The following is a 17926-nucleotide window of genomic DNA, read 5'->3' on the forward strand; positions in this document are numbered from 1 at the left end:
TCCACTTACTGCTTCTCCGGCTGAAAGGGAAGCTGCAGCTCCTGATAGGGTTTGTGCAATAGCAAGATTCATGAATGATGGAGAGTCCTCTCCAGGCACATTAAAGACCTCGACTGCTTGGGTCCCTGTGGCTGCCTCACTTGGCTGTCCTGGTTATTCTTCCAACTTGTTTTTAAATTTTGGGGGATTCCCCTTTCTCCTCTACCTGGAAGCATGTATACTCTGGGGCCTTTATTATTCTTATTTACATGAACCGGGTAGCTGTATCTGTTCCAGCTCACCTGAGCATGCTTTACTATGTGCTTCCTGTGCCAGAAATTCCCCTTGGAAAACAGGGTTGGGGTATGTGGCACAATGTGTCATATTCAAGATTTCCCAGCACCAGACCTTGGTAGAGAATGGAGGTCTTCTTGATCTCATGAAATGGGAGCCGAGCAGAAGAAGCAGGGTAGCATCTCTTATCTCTTCTTTACCAGAATACCACCCTCCATCTGAAGGCTTCTGATCTTGTGTGTGTGTGTGTGTGTGTGTGTGTTTTTGAGCCTGAAAGGAATTGAAAGAACAGGAGGTGGAGCTGAACAGAAAGGAGGTTTCCAAGGACCCACCATTTCATGACATCATTTTACAAAACACAATACACTGTTTCACAAATTGCAAAACACTGTTCAATTACTACTGATAAAAATAACCATTGTTACTTAACATGAAGACTGCTTCGTTTCACCACAAGCAATTATGGTTTTTTTTCATTCAGAACATAGAGGCATTTCAAGCAATGTTGATGGCAGTAAGCCTGCTTTCAGCCCCTGCTGCTGCTTGCTGCATCCTGGCCAGTGTTTTGGCCAGCTAGTTCCTCCAAAGATGTTTGAGGAGCCTGCATCGGTCAAATACTTTGTGGATAGGCAGGGCGATCTGGCATGTGATCCACCACTGCTCAGAATGCCTCAGTAGAGAAGCTTAAGGTAAACCCGATATACAAAAATTCAGATTTACAAAACAGATACGTTAAGGGATGATTAACTGCATTACAAAAGGGTGCTTTACTTTACAAAAGGATTCACCTCTGGGTTCCCTTAAATAGCCAGCTTCTCAAATACAGTCAGAATATGAGCTGAGTTACAAAAATGTCCATGTACATTAGGAGCATGGCTGTAATGTGAACTGAGGTACACCTGTACATCAGCCTTCTGGGCTGGACAGAGGTTCAGGGGCACACAGAGCATGGTGGCAGTCTCCAGCATCCTTAGTGTTGCAAGTGGGTAGGGATGGCTAAGGGGCAAAATCTTCCAAAGGCGGCTGCCAACCTACTTTTGGGCCTGGGGTGAGAACGTGAGGGGATGGCGTATTTCAACACAGAATTGTCCTTTTCTGTTTTCAGGGCTCACTTGTTTCCTCATTGAACTGTTTCATCTGTGGGGTTGGTGACCTCTGACTTTAGAGCCCTCCCACATCCACATCAGGATGTCTGAGTCTACCTCCACTCCTGGGTTTTCTCAGGCAATTAATCACTAGGTGTTACCCAACTACAGCTTGAGTCCTTACCTTTCCCTGGGGGACTGGGTAGCTTCTGGTGGAATTACAGTCATTTCATCCAATAATGGGGGGAGAAGTTTTGTGATTGAGCCACCTTTCCAATGATCTGCAGCTGTAAAAGAGGAAAGTTCTTGGCACAGCTCCTGAACTCACTGTAGGCATTCAAATTTATTGCGGGGTGGAACAATGAGTCCTGAGAAGATGGAGCAAGTAATTAAGGAAGTCTTCTCCTAAATGGTGCCTAGGGGTTGGGGTGAGGATGTGGAAGGAGAATCAGCAGATGTGTGCTGAAGTTATTTAAAAAACACCAAAAAAACAAACTTTCAAACAGGTTTTCTCTTCATGCTTCTCCTCATACTTGTGGGCAGCCAAACTTCAAGAATGGTGTTTCTAGAAGAGCAATTTTTAGACCACCTGTGTCAGTCACCTGGGGGTGTTGGTTAACAGTAGGTTTCTGAGTTCACCTCTAGACTTCCACCCCCGACCCCATAATCTCTGGAAAAGGGTCTCGGCAATCAGCACTCTGATGAGTTCTGTACTAGATGACTTATCTACACTGACATTTGAGAACTGAAGTTCTACAGTTCCCATATTCCTTTCACTTGCTACCTAAACATCATAGGCTGAGAAAGAGATGCCTAAGCAAAGGGGAGGTTACTTATATCAGTCTTTAGGGAACATTAGATGAGGCTGGAGAATCATTAAAGCAAAATCTGTTCACAGCTCCTCAGAGATGAGCGGGTATGAGGATGGGGGATTGACCTGATGATTTTCTATACAGATATGCAAAGCACAGGGCAGATTCCTGAATGGCTGAAGCTTGTGGTATACCCAGGCTGGAGGTTTTGGGATTTCTATGTTAAGAGATGGGTGACTGCTGATCTGAAAATGGCCTAGTGTGTGGTGTGTACAACATTTCACCCATAGTGTCACATATTCTATTATAGACAATAAGCAGGGATATTCCAGATCCGACCTAAGGCCACAACCTTGCTTTGCTTTTCTCTCTTTTCCTTTATAAAAGGCACACACCATAGTGGAGACGCTTAGTTACATTAGAAGTGGTCTTACTCATTTTTTAGCCAATCGCTTTTCTGGCCCACAGCTTTTGTTCTAAATGCATGGTATGCATTTTTAATGCCTCTTCTGCCTGTCTTCTGTTCCCACTTACCACATCCCCGTCCCCTTTCACAGTGGCGTGTAAGCGTGTTCTTACTAAACATTAGTCAAATTGGAGTCAGCGATCCAGAACCTTCTCCAAAACATGGCTCTTGCCTGGTCCAATCAATCCTTGACCTTTGTGATACTAATGAGTTAACTTTTAAGTACCCCACCCCCAGTGGGAGGTGCTCTGCTCCTACCTGCTCCCCGTTCAGACTGTAGACATAAATCTAGATTGGGAAGTTGTATAAAAAGCTACAACCCTGGATAATCTTGTTCTGTGTTACAATGAAAGCCAACAACCCAGTAAGACATAAGTATGAGTAACGATTTTATCTCTTGTTGGTAGTGCAGAGAAAGGGCTAAAAACCAGAAATACTACTGTGGCACCTGGTAAAAAGGATAACGGAAGCTAGAGTTATCTGGTTATTCACAGATCCCTCACACAGAGCTTACTCCTGACTAAGATTCTTGATAGAAAAACACTTCTACCCTGAAGACCTAGGGAGTGAGCTTGAGAGGAGCTGCGGCTGTTCTTTAGGCTAGGGAGAGCAGACTCGACCTCTAAGAAAACCTAGACCACAGCTTCCCCACACCTTTGTCGATAGTTAGAAAAGAGCATTACAAAGTGTCTCAAGGGCTCAGAGGAAGGCCAGGAACTGAGAAAGGGGAGCAGTGGTCACCTAGGACTCACAAGTCCGACTTGTCCTTTGATACTCTTCTAGCTCCGTTTTCCTGCTCACAGCCAGCTGCAGCTCCTGGCGAATCACCTGAATCTGCTTCTCTAGCTCGGAGAGTTCCTGCATCACTGAGTTCCGAGATACATTTAGGGAGTCTGCTTTCCCATTGGTGGTCAGTGAGGCAGGGAGCTCTCTTCTCCTCGGAGGGAGGGGGATGTCCTGGTGGGTCTGGATGCCCAGTTGGTTTTGTCCTTCCTCTTCACTAAAGATGTATTTTTGTCGGTTGTCGTGACTCAGATTGGAAGTATTCCATACAGTGAGCTGACGGGGTCCCACACTGGACCTGGGAAACAGAGAAATTTTAGATTTACTTTCCGTTCTGCAGCTCTCAAGTTGCTGTTCTTTATCTGTTAGCCATTTCCTGTGTCAGTAATATGGAGCTGGGTGTGTGTTTACAGATGAAGTAACAGAGCCTTGGACAGACTACCTGCCAAGGTGTCATGGGGCAGCAGGAGTCACGAACATTTAAAAGTTCAAGTCCAATGCTGCTCTGAAACTGGAATGGGGTATCTTCTGAAAGGCTAATAGGTTGGAATATGGCACATTTTTTGGTGAACAACCTCAGGTGGCTTTTAATTTTCTTTCTGCAAAGGAAGCTCAGAAACCAGCCCCACCTTGAAACATTTTATGGTTTGAAAGATGATGCTTTAATAAAAGCAAAATTTGTTTATTCGTTTGTTGGGTTTTAAGCATCAACCTGCTTAGATCTCATAACATGGCTCATCCTTAGTCCCACAGGACCATCCTGATGTTTACTACTTGATTTTGGGGAGATTGAAAGCATACAAGCCACAGGTTTTAACAAAGTGTTTCTTATTATAGGGATGATTTTTATGCGAGTTCAGAATGACAGGTTAGGTCTGATGCTTAAAAACATCCCAAGAAGGGAGGCTAAAGTGGGTGGATCATGAGATCAGGAGTTCGAGACCAGCCTGGCCAACATGGCGAAACCTTGTCTCTACTGAAAATACAAAAGATTAGCTGGATGTGGTGGCAGGCACCTATAATCCCAGCTACTTGGGAGGCTGAGACAGGAGAATCGCTTGAATGCAGGAGGCAGAGGTTGCAGTGAGCCAAGACCATGCCACTTCACTCCAGCCTGGGCAACAGAATGACTCTGTCTCAAAAAAAAAAAAAAAAAAAAAAATCCCAAGAAAGCCCTCAGTTTCTTGATGAGATAATGAAAGTCATATAGAAAGCAATTTACAGTCCTGTTTTAGGCTTGCATCATATCACCTACCACCTAGACGGCATGAGAGTTATTGTCAAATAGTCACAGGAGGAGGCTGATCCTGTTTCTGAAATACACTTTGAAACTTATGTGATAAAAAGAGTTTCTCACTACAAGAACAGATTAGAGCCCTAAGCAGCAGAGCTGCTGATTTTTTCTACCATAGGAGAAGCAGCAGCAGGAGGAGAAGGAGGGTTATGACCACTTTTGCAATCTACCACAGGACAAAACTACATAGAAACACTCTACCAAGCCTTTGTGTCTTTGTTCCCATCCATGTAACTGAATTGACTTTTTTCCTGGACTCTTATTTGCCAAGAGAAGGGGACAATCTGGAGGGAGAAGGGGAAAGAGAATAAATAATAAATTATTGATGTAAAAGTGGCCATAAACCTTCTTTTCTCCTTTTGTCTCTGCCCTCCGTAATGTGACTTTGCAACTCGTACCTATGCTGAATCTGCTTCCTTTCTCCCTTGAGTTAGGACTGTTCTCACAACTTCTTTTGGCCAACAGAAAGTGGCAGACATGTCAGAATGACAGTTCCAAGCCTAAACTTTTAAGAAGCCTTGCACATTTCCACTCTCTTGGAGCCCCGCTGCTGCAATGTGAACAAGTCCAGAATGGCCTGCTGCATGATGCTAGGCAATATGGAGAGAATCCTCAGGCTTCCCAGTTGATCCAGCTGAGGCCATCATAAGCCAGACAGCCCTTAGCTGCTTTCCCCTCCCCTCAAGTTGGCTACAGATGTATGAGCAAACCCAGCCCAAGTCAGGCAAGTCTGGCTCAGATCAGCAAACTGCACAGCTGATCCATAAATTAATAAGCAACTTGCTGTTGTTTAAAACATTAAGTATTGGGATGATTTAGTACATAGCAAAGACTAGCTTATACATGCCCCGAGCTATTGAAACACACAATCCAGACCACCCTGTGGTTCTTTAACATGCCTCATAGGGCATGGGGTGGGTAAAAGTTCTGTAATGAACCCACTTATAGCTCCATTAGCTTTAAACCTGAATCAGAGAAGAGATATAATTTTCCTTCTAGCCTTATAATTCACTTTAATTTTTTCTTCAAGTCTTTTCCTATTGAATTTAATAATTTCAAAGTAATTTTGGTCATGCTGTTTTACAGTTTGTAATTTTTGTGTGTTTTGGGGTGAGAAGACAGGGAAAAGGGGGATGTTGTGTACTGATTGGGAACCCAGTGAGATGAAAGATAAACCTAAAACTTACATGAGATCACATGCTGAGAAAACCCAGAACTATATATAAATAGTCTCCTGCAATATGTACCTTATTTTATCTTCATTAAATAAAAAAGGAACAATACCTACTTCCATGGCCTCAAACTTCTCCAAGCATTTCCTCTATTTCATATTAGTAATTCATTCATTTATCTATCTGCTCTTTTATTAGTTCAGTAAATATGGAGCACACGGGAGGGATGTCAAGTTGTAGCAGGCATGAACATTTGTCTAGATACTCTTCCAGGAGAAGAAGAAGAGCGCATTCGAATACCATGCAATGGTTCACGGCAGGGAAAACCTCAGAGTGAGCATCTACACATGTTCTTTGACTGTCTAGGCAGCAACAGCGATAAAGTAAGGTAAGTAAGTAAGAAGACCAGCTGGACTGGCCTTCTGCAGAGCTTTGTATATTTATCTGGTAATATAATACAGAGGAATTTAACAAAAGCTAGACTTTGTGCCCAATTCTAGTTGCTAGCATCACCAGGCCTCTGGTATTTGATGTGTGGCTCTGGGGTACCTATGAGTGCAAGGAGACAAATGATGAGAGTAAGACTCAGTGTCTACTTGGAAAAAATAACCCAAGGCGGGTGTTATACTTTTATCCTCAGTAGCAATTAGGCTTTGCTTTAATTGAAGCCTTCTTCAGTCTTAGAGTGTTAGGTAACCAGTGAATGAGCTGTATTTAACACTGAAAGTGGGTAAAATCGGCTTCCCTGGAGCATTTATGTAACACTGAGGTTCAGTACTCCACTGGACTATTCCAACGAGACATGACAGCTATGGGACCCCAAACACTCATTGTGTTTGACAGGTTGCTAATGTTGGGTTGTGCAGAGGTAAGCACAGGAAATGTGAGCCCAAGATAAACCATGAGTGAATGTTCTCCTTAGCTCCTCAAAATAAGGGGTTCAGGAAGGGAATCTACCAAGAAAATTGGGTAAGTTGAGTCAAAAGACAGTGGTTTTCAGTTTACATAAGAAAGATGTGAATATGAATCATATCACATTGGAGATGGGATCATTGGGCTTCCTGTTTCTATAATAGCTGGAAAACAAATATTTGTTATTGTAAGATGACACATTTGTTGCTATTTCTTCTTGTGTCACTGTTATTAAAAATTTACGCTAAAAATAGAAAAAATAGTTGTGTAACATGACATGACCTGACATGAAACAGCTGTGATAGGATTAGTATACAGCTTGTCACTAACAGACTTGCAATATGATGCAGGAATACCACAGACTGAGAGGGGCGGGGAGAGTGCTCACTGACTGGAAAGAGACTTTAAGAGATAAAGGAAATGATTCTGACAAGCTAGATGCAAACTGGATAGAAGAGGACTGCAGCGGTCCCGGAGGAGGTACAAACAATGAAAAAGCATCCTGTTTTCCATCCTTTTTCTTGTGTTAGAGAGGGGTGAATGTCAGATTTCAAAACTGAAAGAGAAAGCCAAGCTGTGAGCTGTGGATATGTCATAGGGGACAGAGTTGCTTGGAGCTGATGCCCTCATCTGAGGCCTTTGGGCATATGAAAGAACCAGGAGGGTTGCCTTAGGCAGCAGGCAGCAGAGACCAGCCAGGAACCAGACCGAAGTGCTTCTGACATCTCTAGTCACCATAGACTAGGGAACAATCATCCACAGCCTGGTGTGGTGAAAGTGAGGAGCTTTGATTTTCAGTTGTCATCAATGCATTTAATGCTTGGCATTTCCTATTAATAAGATGCTCTTTGCTAGGGAGTTTGTAGAAAAGTGCCAGGAAATGAATTAGGCAGGACATGTCTGTATTGTATTTCCAATACTCTGTTCCCAGGAGTGCTAGAAAGGAGTAGGGAGTGAAAATATGCCAAAAAGACAGTAAAACATGGAATTAATTACCTGCAGTACTCATTAATTCTTATGTATATTTTGTACATAATAATAACTAATATTTATTAGGCATTTCCTTTTGTTCAGAGATTTACGTGTATTATCTCATTTAATCTTTACAACTCTAGGAAATAGGTAGTGTTTTTATCTCAGCTTTACAAATGAGGAACCTGAGGCACAGAGAGATTAAATAAATGACTTACACATATTGTAAGTCTTTGGAGACAGGATTTGGATCCAGAAGGTTGATCCTAGAGTCCATGGCTACACTTTTAACCATGACAGTATATTGTGTACACTGCATTTTAGTGTCCATATACATTTTTTATTTTGTGTCTTATTTCTCTCTATCTATACTGATTCTGTTGATCGACAAATTGTCCTGATTTGATCTGAATAATTATTGATATAGTTACATCTCTAAGTATTATTTTATAAATGCAAAGACAGTTGCCATTGGCCCCTTCTTACCTCTTTTCCACACGTTTGGTCTTGAAATGCTTCTGCTTTTCCTCTACAAATGATGTGTTTAGTGCTCTGTGTAATCTCTGGCAGAGAGAACAGATTCACAGGTAGAAATTATGAGAAACACATAGGTCAGGGGACAAAGAACCACTTGAGATTTAATGGTATGTGTAGTCGGTACAAACCTTGGCCTCTTTAAATAAATTTCCAGGAATGCCTAAAAATAGAGCAGCATTTAGCCTCAAATCTCAAGAGAACAAAAATTATAATTAGAGGTTATTATTCCGCCTGGAGAAACAAAACAGGGATCTGATAGAAGGCTCAGTGTTATAAAATGGTATGTGATATAAAGAGGCACAGTCATAACTCATGTGTAGCAAAAGGCCTTCCATAATTGCTAAAGATGAGTAAAAAGTATAAAATTCTTGACAACCAAAAAAAGTATAAAATTCTTGAGAATTAAACTAATCCTATTAGCATACAATAAGGAAGATCTAAGGAGTTCTCCTAGAAGACCAAATACTTCCCAGGTTGAAAGTAGGAAGAACAGAGTTCAACTGTAACAAAACCAATGACAGTAACCTATCTAGAAAAAAAAAAGTGTTACCAAAGCGAGGAGGTTGGCATGAGGGTGTATGAGTACATGAATGGGGTAAATGCAGAGGAAGTGACAGCTTCCCTGCTGGGAGGTAATCCACAGTACACTGGGGGGCGAGAGGAGGTCACACCACAGGAGAGACCAGGATGGCTCATCCAGCCTTGATGTGGCCAGGTGAAACCGCACCCTTTGTTAAAGTTCCTCCATCATCGTGAAGCCTTCTGCCTCTATTTTGGCTCTCCATGCCAATTTCCTTCAGGGAGAGATGTGCAAATGAGTGTGCTTGAATTGCCAGTCTGCTTGACAGTTTCACTTCTCCCTATAAATCAGTGTGTTGATGTCTAGATTACAGGAAAGAACTGTGGCCTTGTGAAGCTTGGCCTTGGCCCCAGTGGGCCTCAAACCTCCCTGGACCAGGGACAAAGGAGAGAAAACAGGGGCAAGTAGGGTCACTTAATGGGGACCAGGGACTTCAGACTCATTTAATAGGTTTCAGTTTTGGCAAGAAAAGAACCTAGGAAATAAATGTTTCACACCATCTTTTCAGACTGTCACTATTAAGTGAAACCCGGTTTAAAAAAAATTCTATTGCTTCTATTATGAGCAACAGTGGAGGGTTACAGGGAAGGAGTGGGCACTGTGGGATAGTTTAATTTAAGGGAAATGTGAATTAATGGGATAGAGAGGATGGTTGCTTCTATAATGAGAGTGCCTGCCCCACCCTCGTTGTTGTGGTAACATCACTTATCAGTCTGACATAGGGTTCTGGAACCTCCCGTCACTAGGAACTCTACAGTTTAAGAATATTGGAGCAAGACACTGGTGGCACTCACCTGGCTGGTGTGGAGCCAGTATTGCAGCTTGGATTTGTTTTTGATTCGTGGTAGCAGCAGCCTGTATACTATGTGCTCACCAATGGTGGTCAAGATGGAGAGACCAAATCCAATGCACAGCAGCACAAAGAGTCCAGAGAAGTGTTTGATGCCCATTTGCAAAGTCTGTAACAGAACAGGAAAGAAAAGGCCATGAACGCAGTGAGATACCTGGCCCAATGCTTGTGCAGTCTTTTTGGTTTCAGATGGATACTCATTTTTGTCTGGACTCAAGGAAAGCTGGAGACTGTTTCTTCCTATGTGTTCTGTGACCTTCATTTTACGTCGTGAAAGAAATTCAGCCAGTGTTGGACTGAGGGCTGCCAAGAAGTACCCAATTCCTAGGGTGTGAGAAATAAAAATAAAATTCATAGCTCTCCAAGTGGCTGAACAAACTTTCTCTTGTCCAAGGGGACCTTGGAGAAACCTTGGAAACTGAGTTCCTGGCCTTGACAAGATAGGCGATTTGTCATGCCTCAGTAGGCCCCTTCCTTATTAACATTTAGCCATAATTCATTCTTAAGAAGTAAGCAGGAACTAGCTCTGGAAAACAAGAAACTGATAACTCATTGCTTTATCACCTTTAGCTAATCATCTAGATTCTCCCTCCCTCTGCAGTTTCAGTGTGACAGCTCACCAGTTTCACAATGCACCCTTCCCAAAAAATGATCACAATCTCCAGATGGTTTTGGCCAACTTGTGGAGGATGCACAGTGAGGGTTTTCATGTCCTCCGCTTCACATTTGGACATCAGAAGACCAAAAACTCCACCCTTGGGTCATGCTGATGCCTCCATTCTTTGAACATGGGGCTCATGAAGAGGCATGAAGCTCAACTGCACACATGCATGTATTGCTTTTTATAAATATTTATGGCTCCTCCTATAGCTTATTCAATACATATACTCAGCCACCCCATTCAGCATAAATTCCTGTTCTCGTTTACCCCTCCCTTGAAGTGCTTGCTCTCAGCTTCTGCTGAGGCTACGCTTCCCAGTCTGCAGGATGGCTGGCCTGCTGGCTGCAACCCTTTATAAGAGATAAAGAAATCCTGTCCAACTTTATGAAGCTCATGATTCTTCAGTTGACAGGTGCTATTCATAAGTTAATCCCATTGTGCAAATAGCCCCTGGAGTTGTGCCAAGGCCCTGGGTCTGGACCACCCTATAGTTCTAGAGAGAGATTGAGAGAAAGAGAGATAGGGAATTGAAACAATTTAATTGAAACATTAGGTCGCTGTCAAGGAAGGGACCTCCCTCGAGGCAGAGAAGTAATAGATTTAAGGGGAAAAAGATGGTGAGTTCAGTAACTGGAATGTAGATCTGGTAGGGAACATGGAAATCATCTAGTTCATTTTTACAGATGAGGAAAGTGAGACCAGAAAAGTGCAGTAAACTGAGCCAAGTTACAAAAATTGATAAAGAGGAGGAACCTAATAATATTTATTGGTTGCTTACTTTCTGCCAAGTGTTTTACATTAAAATAGATATTATAACCTCAATTTTATAACTAAGGAAAGTGAAGTTCCTGCAACTTCTAAGTGGCAAAGTTGGTCTTTCAGTCCATTTCTGTTCAGCTCCAAAGCCTGGGCTCTTTCTGCTATACTGCTCTATATATACAGTAGTAGTTACAGTAAATATATGTGGCCAGAACTTTACTAAGTGATTTGTATAGATTATCTAAGAAAACCCTCACATGTATTCTAAAATGGCCATTATTTAGCCACTATTTAGACATCAATGACAAGAATCAACTCTGTAGAAGGAAAAACATTGAATATATTGAATTTATACTATGTGCCAGGGACTCTTCTGAGTATCAAGGGATGGAGATAGAAGGAAGTTGTATCTTCCCTTTGAAGCAGCTTGAGTCTAGGGAGAAAAAAAATGTATTCCTTCATGATACATTTGATCCACACTTCCTGGGATTTGTGGGGAAGATGGCTCATGAGATAACATTTGAATAAAAGAGGCAAGATGGGGAGGTGGGGCAGGGAATGTGGACATACTAACCTGAAGGTAGCATAAACAAAGGAAAAAAGACATGACTTTCCTAGACAGTGGTATAGTGTTGTGAAACTGACTGCTGTGGCTGAAGGGAGGGTACTCAAGGCATGAATAGTGCCATAGTTTGAATGTGTGTCCCTCCCAAACTCATATGTTTAAACTTAAACCCCAAGGGTTGGTATTAAGAGCCCTCATGAAGGGCTAGATGAGTGCCCTTATAAAAGGGCTTGAGGAAGCTAGCTAGTCCCTTTTGTTGCCCTTTCACCATGTGAGGACACAGCGTTTGTCCCCTGTGGAGGACAAGCAGCAAGGTGCATCTTGGAAGCAGAGACCAGGCCCTTATGAAGATAATAAACTCACTGGTTCTTTGATCTTGAACTTGCAGCCTCCAGAACTGTGGGAAATACACTTCTCTTTCTAATAAAGTACCCAGTTTCAGGTATTTTGTTGTAATGGCACACACGGACAAAGATACTCAGTGAGAGAGAAACGGCCACACTGGGCAAATCCTCAGATGCCGTGCTAAGGAGCCTGGGTGTTAGCCCTTTGCTGGAAGCTTTTGGTCATCATTATCGTTGATAATTATTCAGCATTTAATCTGTGTAAGGCACAGTTCTGAGCACTTCATCAATGGAGCAACTCGCCTAATCTTAATGACAATCTATAAGGTAAATAGTGGTATAATCTTCATTTTGTAAGTGAAGAAAGTGAGCAACAAAGAAGTTCAATAACTTGTCCAAGGTCACATGGCTGGCGAAGGTTAGAGCTGGGATATTCAAACCCATGCAGTCTGTTTTCAGAACCTATAGTCTTCACTGCCTCGTTTGTCTGATGTGAATGATCGTCCTATTCTCTTTAAAGCATTTTCCTTTCATTCTCCCTACCTCTGACCCACCTCGATCCTGGAGAAACAGCCAGGCAGGCATGATTTAGGCATGGGTTGCATAGGGAAGTCTATCTGGGGGGTCAGGACTCTAAGGCAAATCTCGGAGATTTCAGGCTTTGTTGGAGCCTGACTCAGGAAATCTCTTTCCCTCTATGCCAGTACTGCAGGCTATGAATCAAAGATCAGTGTTAGTGTCCCTAGAAAAGAAAAGACTGGAGCTGAGCAGGGGCTCGGAGCAGGTACCAGCTCTAGGAGACTGGCATGAGGCACAAAAACCAGGCGGATGACTTGGGAATGTAGGCTGAAGCCCAGCCCCAGGAAACAAGGAATGCTGGTCTGGAAAAGGCTTTGGTGGGAAAGCACACTGGACCCCTAGGGCTTCAGAGGTACTAGGGATTTTCCTGGGACATCTCTGTGCAAATGGTGACCAGCTGCATAAAGCTGACATGCAGAAAGTACATACAAATGTCTCTGAAAATAGTCCTTGGTCTAGACCTATTTTAATGTGTACAGGATTTGGCTATTATATGAAGAATTCAGTTGAGTTGTTGCTGTGGATTAAGAACAGATTGGGAAAATTTATTTTGGACTTTAACATCATCAAACATTCAGTTAAACTCTGAGCATATGGGCACTGCTTTTTTGTAAGACACTGCCAAGATGAGGAAGAAAAATGTACATTGCAGTGAGTCATCTTGCTTTTAAAGACATGGTTCCCTCTGTTTTCTTGTGCATAACAATAATTAGTCTTATTTTTCTCTTAGTACCTCAATAACAAATAGGCCGTATTCAGTTTATATTATACACTTTTTTTCATTAAACTTCTGTTGTTTATATCCACATGCTAATAGACTAACAGAGGTAGTTATTGTTTTTAAATTGGGCATTTAATACATATGCCAGATACAATATACGTGAGTCTGGTTGGGGACAGTTGGGTAAGATTATGTGGTGTAATCATTTTGATTGAAAAAATTTGTATTTGACAATCATGAAGAGAGAGAAAAAAGAGATTCAAATAAACTGGAATTTTCTCATTAACCAAGACATAGTGAAAGATCACACTTAACAAAAGAAACAGAAGAGGAGGTAATTTATTAATACAAAATCTAGGGAGAGACTGCATGAGCCTGTTAGTAGTGCTCACAAAAGCTTTTTGACAGCACTCTGCATTCTTGTAATGTGGAAACTGCTTAGTGGCTCATCAACAGGGCTCTGCCCATGTTGCTGAGGAGATGCTTCTGTCTTTCTGTTTCTTGGGTTTCTTGAGCCCCCAACTTTTCTAAGCTTGGGCAATCATATTTTAGGCTTGAAAATGGTACTTAATTTGCCACATGATCTCTGTTGTGCAGTTTTGAAAAATTTATTACTAAAACAACTCAGAAAGATATTTTTAAGAACGAAATGTGAGATTACCCATAATCCTGTGCTACAGAACACTCACTTTCAATTCTCCATTTTCTCTTCTGAACGATGACCATATGCACGTATATTTTTCAGAATTCTAAACATAGGCTATACCAAGTTTGAATTATACTTTTAAACAAACTTATTTTCTAACGATTTTAATATTAATTTCTAAAAATATTATTTTCTAAATATTATTTTATTTATTAATTTAGTAGCCTAACACTATTACCTACTATTTTTATTATAATTGACTTGACTAATCCCAAGCTGTAGGTGTTTAATTTTTAAAATATTATAATTTTTTGTATATACAACAAATATTGCTACAACAAAAATTTTTGTGTATACCATTTTTTTTTCTGTTTTTGAGACAGAGTTTTGCCGTTTCCTAAGCCAGAGTGTAGTGGAGCAATCTCAACTCACTGCGACTTCTGCCTCTCAGGTTCAAACAATTCTTCTGCCTCAGCCTCCCAAGTAGCTGGGAACTACAGGCATGCACCACCATGCCTGGCTAATTTTTATATTTTTATTAGAGATGGGGTTTCACCACGTTGGCCAGACTGGTCTTGAACTCCTGACTTCAAGTGATCCTCCCGCCTCGGCCTCCTAAAGTGCTGGGATTAAAGGCATCAGCCAGCGTGCCTGGCTGTATATAGCGTTTTAAAATATTTTTCTTTCTTTGAGATATACATAGCAAGAGTGAGATTACCTGGTCAAAACATACAACCATTCTGATGACTTGTGATGTGTAAAATGACCCGTGAAAAGGGTGGAAGCCATTTCCAGTGCCACGAAAGATGCTGCAATGCTCAGGACCTTCTATGTTTGCCAGTTCTGTTTTATAATTAATAATTTTTTCCTGTTTTAAATATTGTAATTTATATTTATTGAATTAGCAAGGCTATTTTTCCATGTTTGTTTTACCTATGTCCTTTTGTATGAATCATGTAATGACTTCTTTTGCACATATATTTATGCATATCAGACACAGTGAGGCTTTTTGTTGAAAAACTGCTAACCCTTTTGGTAACATTATGTTTCCCCTTTTTTATGTTTTCCTGTTATCTTTGTTTTGTTAAATTTTACACACGTATAATTTATTTTGATTATTGTACAATCTTCTACCATTTCAGGCATTAGAAAACATCAATTGCAGGGATAAATAGTTTGTGTCCAGTGTTATATTTTTGAAAAATAGTGAACACTTCAGTCCGTTTTGAACTTCTGTGCCAAAGAATGTAGCTATGTTAATTTTTCTTCACCGAAACTCTTAATTTTATCTCAATATTTCAGAGGCTCCTTAGTCAATAAAAGGCTACTTTCATCTTAGAGTGGCCTGCATTTCTTTGTACTAATTTAGGTTTTTATTTAAAATCTTCAGATTTAAAAAATATTCTTAATTTTAAAAAAACGTGAGAACAAACACCATATAAAACTAATAGCAACAAAAGCAAACATTTGTAGGTCAGAGTTAGCCTATGAGTGGTCATATCATGTCCTCTGATGTACACAGCTTTATTGCTACTGTGGTAACCCTTCAGTGTTATAATTTTTCATTATAATCAGTGAATTCCTGAGAATTCCTGATTTATAGTTCACAGTCACTGGCCACTGGGGTAGGTACGGTAGTTGACACAGAAGCAGAGGAGTCCAGTCTGATTCTCAGTCTAGTGGCCTTGTTCCTCTGCCACTTGTCCCATAATGACACTTTGCTGAGCCTTGTCCTGTTCAAATTATTCAAAATAGATATAACACCCTAGCAGACTAACTAGCTACTCTGTATCTTAATAGCGAGAAAGAATCAGTAGTGTAAGTGAAGAATGGAATTTGTAATTTTTTTTTTTTTTTGTACATATACGAACTACTGATTCTAGCTGGCAGGAAGGTTGGAATTTGTAATTTTTTTTTAAAATAAAATGTTGTTTTCATTTAAAAAATTTATATCATTCCTTGGACAGTGGCTTAGAAATTTGTAATTAAAAAAATATTTCTGGAAGATATTTTTTCCTTGATAATGTTTCTAAAGCATGGTAGAATATAAACCAAAGCTAAATGGAATTGCTGAGGCCATATTTTTTTCTCTGTTTCAGAAAGAGTGTTAGTGGTCTGGGGATTGCAACATATGGTAGAGAGCAGACACCGTCTATTAACATAGGATTCATAACAACATATTGTGACTGATCTCAATAGCCTCAGAGCATATTGGTTTGTGTTATCAGTTTAATCTAAATACTGTCACCTGTTTCTCAAGATGAGCCAAAGACGGGACATGGTTTAAAACTGTCTTGTCTAACGTATCTGTTTCATTGCAATACGCAGAACCAAAGAGGTGGCGGCTGCTTGTTCTTTGACAAACAGTTGACCTCTTTGGGCTTCAGTTTCATAATTTATGAAAACCGAGACTTGATTTGATTACATAGTTAAGACTATAATAAATAATTTGAGACAGGTAGATATAGGAGCTATAAAAATAAGATAAATGCAGAGAGGTAGAAATAAAGCTCAGGATATGGTGTCAGAAATCCTGGTTCAAATCCGTGCTTTGCCACTTACCAGCTGGGTGACTTTGGAGAAGATTCTAGATCTTTGCATGGCATTATCTGTAAAGCTGGAATAGTGGTACCGGACTCACAGTGGTGTTGTGATGATTAAATGGTATGTATAATAAAGGTTATATCAAAAGTTATGGGACAATTCCTCAATAAAAGTCTATTATTATCACCCCAAGAAACTGTGTAGAACTAGGTTTGCTGGCAACTGGCAATTAACTGACAGGAAAACAAAGCATTGTGATTTGGGAATAAATGTGATTCTTTTAATCCAAATATCCAGTCAGATCTTTCCAGTGTTAAATCCAGATATAGGCTCTCCATTCAAGGTCATTGCCAAAAAGCCTTGGGTAACTATTGTAGGTAGACTTATTGGACAATTAGCTTGTTCATTCCAGCCACTCCAGAAACTGAAATACATTTCCTCTCTTTGTTAAATGCAAATATGTAATCCAGCATGTTTCAAACCCTTGGTCATAATTTTAAAATTTCCATATTTTAATGTGCACATTGCAGGGTATATAAATAACGTCTCCCTTTAATGACAATAATGTCCTCTTAGCTAGCATGACTTGTGCTCACTTTCGCCATGTAAAATTGCTCCACAGAAAGAAATAGGTTGGGCTGGAATGAGAGATTTTCTTTTAAATTTCTCCGGTTCTCAAGTCAAAAAGTTTTTTGTCCCCTCTGCAAATGAAGGAGTGGGAGGACCTTGAAAAATTGTTCCCATTGTTTTCTCTCCGGGCTTGGACATGGGCTGGACACAAATGTCCAGTTAATTTCAGAGTGGGCACAGCTAAGAACTAGGTTTTCAAAAGCAACCAGTAAGCCTCATGTCTCCCTCACATATTGGTCCTGTAAAGGGGAGGAAGCGGAAAGAGAAGGGAATTCGTTGAGTGAAAGTGGAATTGTGCTCCAGGTGTGTTGCATATCTTTTTGAATCCTCAGAATAACCCTGGCATGGATCCTCTTTTTAATTAGGTGGAAAGACACAGAGAGGCTAAGTAAATTATTCATGTTCACACAGCTAAAAAGAGGTGAGTGTGGCAACAACCCAGTAGCAACTGAATCCGTGTCTGAATCTTTGAACATTGCATAATGTTAGCACCATGGGGTTGGCAGTGTTTATCACAATTTTTAGAGTTGCACAGGAATTGAAGGGGCAAGGATTTCTATTTTTGTGGTTCCTAAATACTCTATTAAATAAAAAAGTATATGGTAGGGTGCCTTGGTAGATGGTTTCCCGGCCAGTGATTACATTTGTGGACTTTTTATTTTCTATTTTTGGTCAAGACCAGTTGTTAGCTTCTTACAAATAAAATAGCAATAAATCTCCTTGAAACAGATCTTCCGTGTC

The 17926-nt window shown here is 40.7% G+C and overlaps 1 protein-coding gene across 1 annotated transcript in view; it reads right to left on the reverse strand.

The window, feature by feature from the left end:
* Positions 1–527: 527 nt before the first annotated feature.
* Positions 528–17926, reverse strand: part of GRIN3A (glutamate ionotropic receptor NMDA type subunit 3A) — a 163271-nt gene continuing 145872 nt past the window's right edge. The window contains exons 7-9 of the mRNA XM_003940103.4: positions 9681–9845; positions 8256–8332; positions 528–3717 (exon numbers count right to left, since the gene is read on the reverse strand). Coding sequence (XP_003940152.3) covers positions 3378–3717; positions 8256–8332; positions 9681–9845 — 582 coding nt within the window. The 3' untranslated portion in view covers positions 528–3377. The remainder of the gene's footprint in view (positions 3718–8255; positions 8333–9680; positions 9846–17926) is intronic.

The sequence above is a fragment of the Saimiri boliviensis genome, chromosome 2, assembly GCF_048565385.1.
Source record: "Saimiri boliviensis isolate mSaiBol1 chromosome 2, mSaiBol1.pri, whole genome shotgun sequence".
NCBI classification, from domain to species: domain Eukaryota; kingdom Metazoa; phylum Chordata; class Mammalia; order Primates; family Cebidae; genus Saimiri; species Saimiri boliviensis.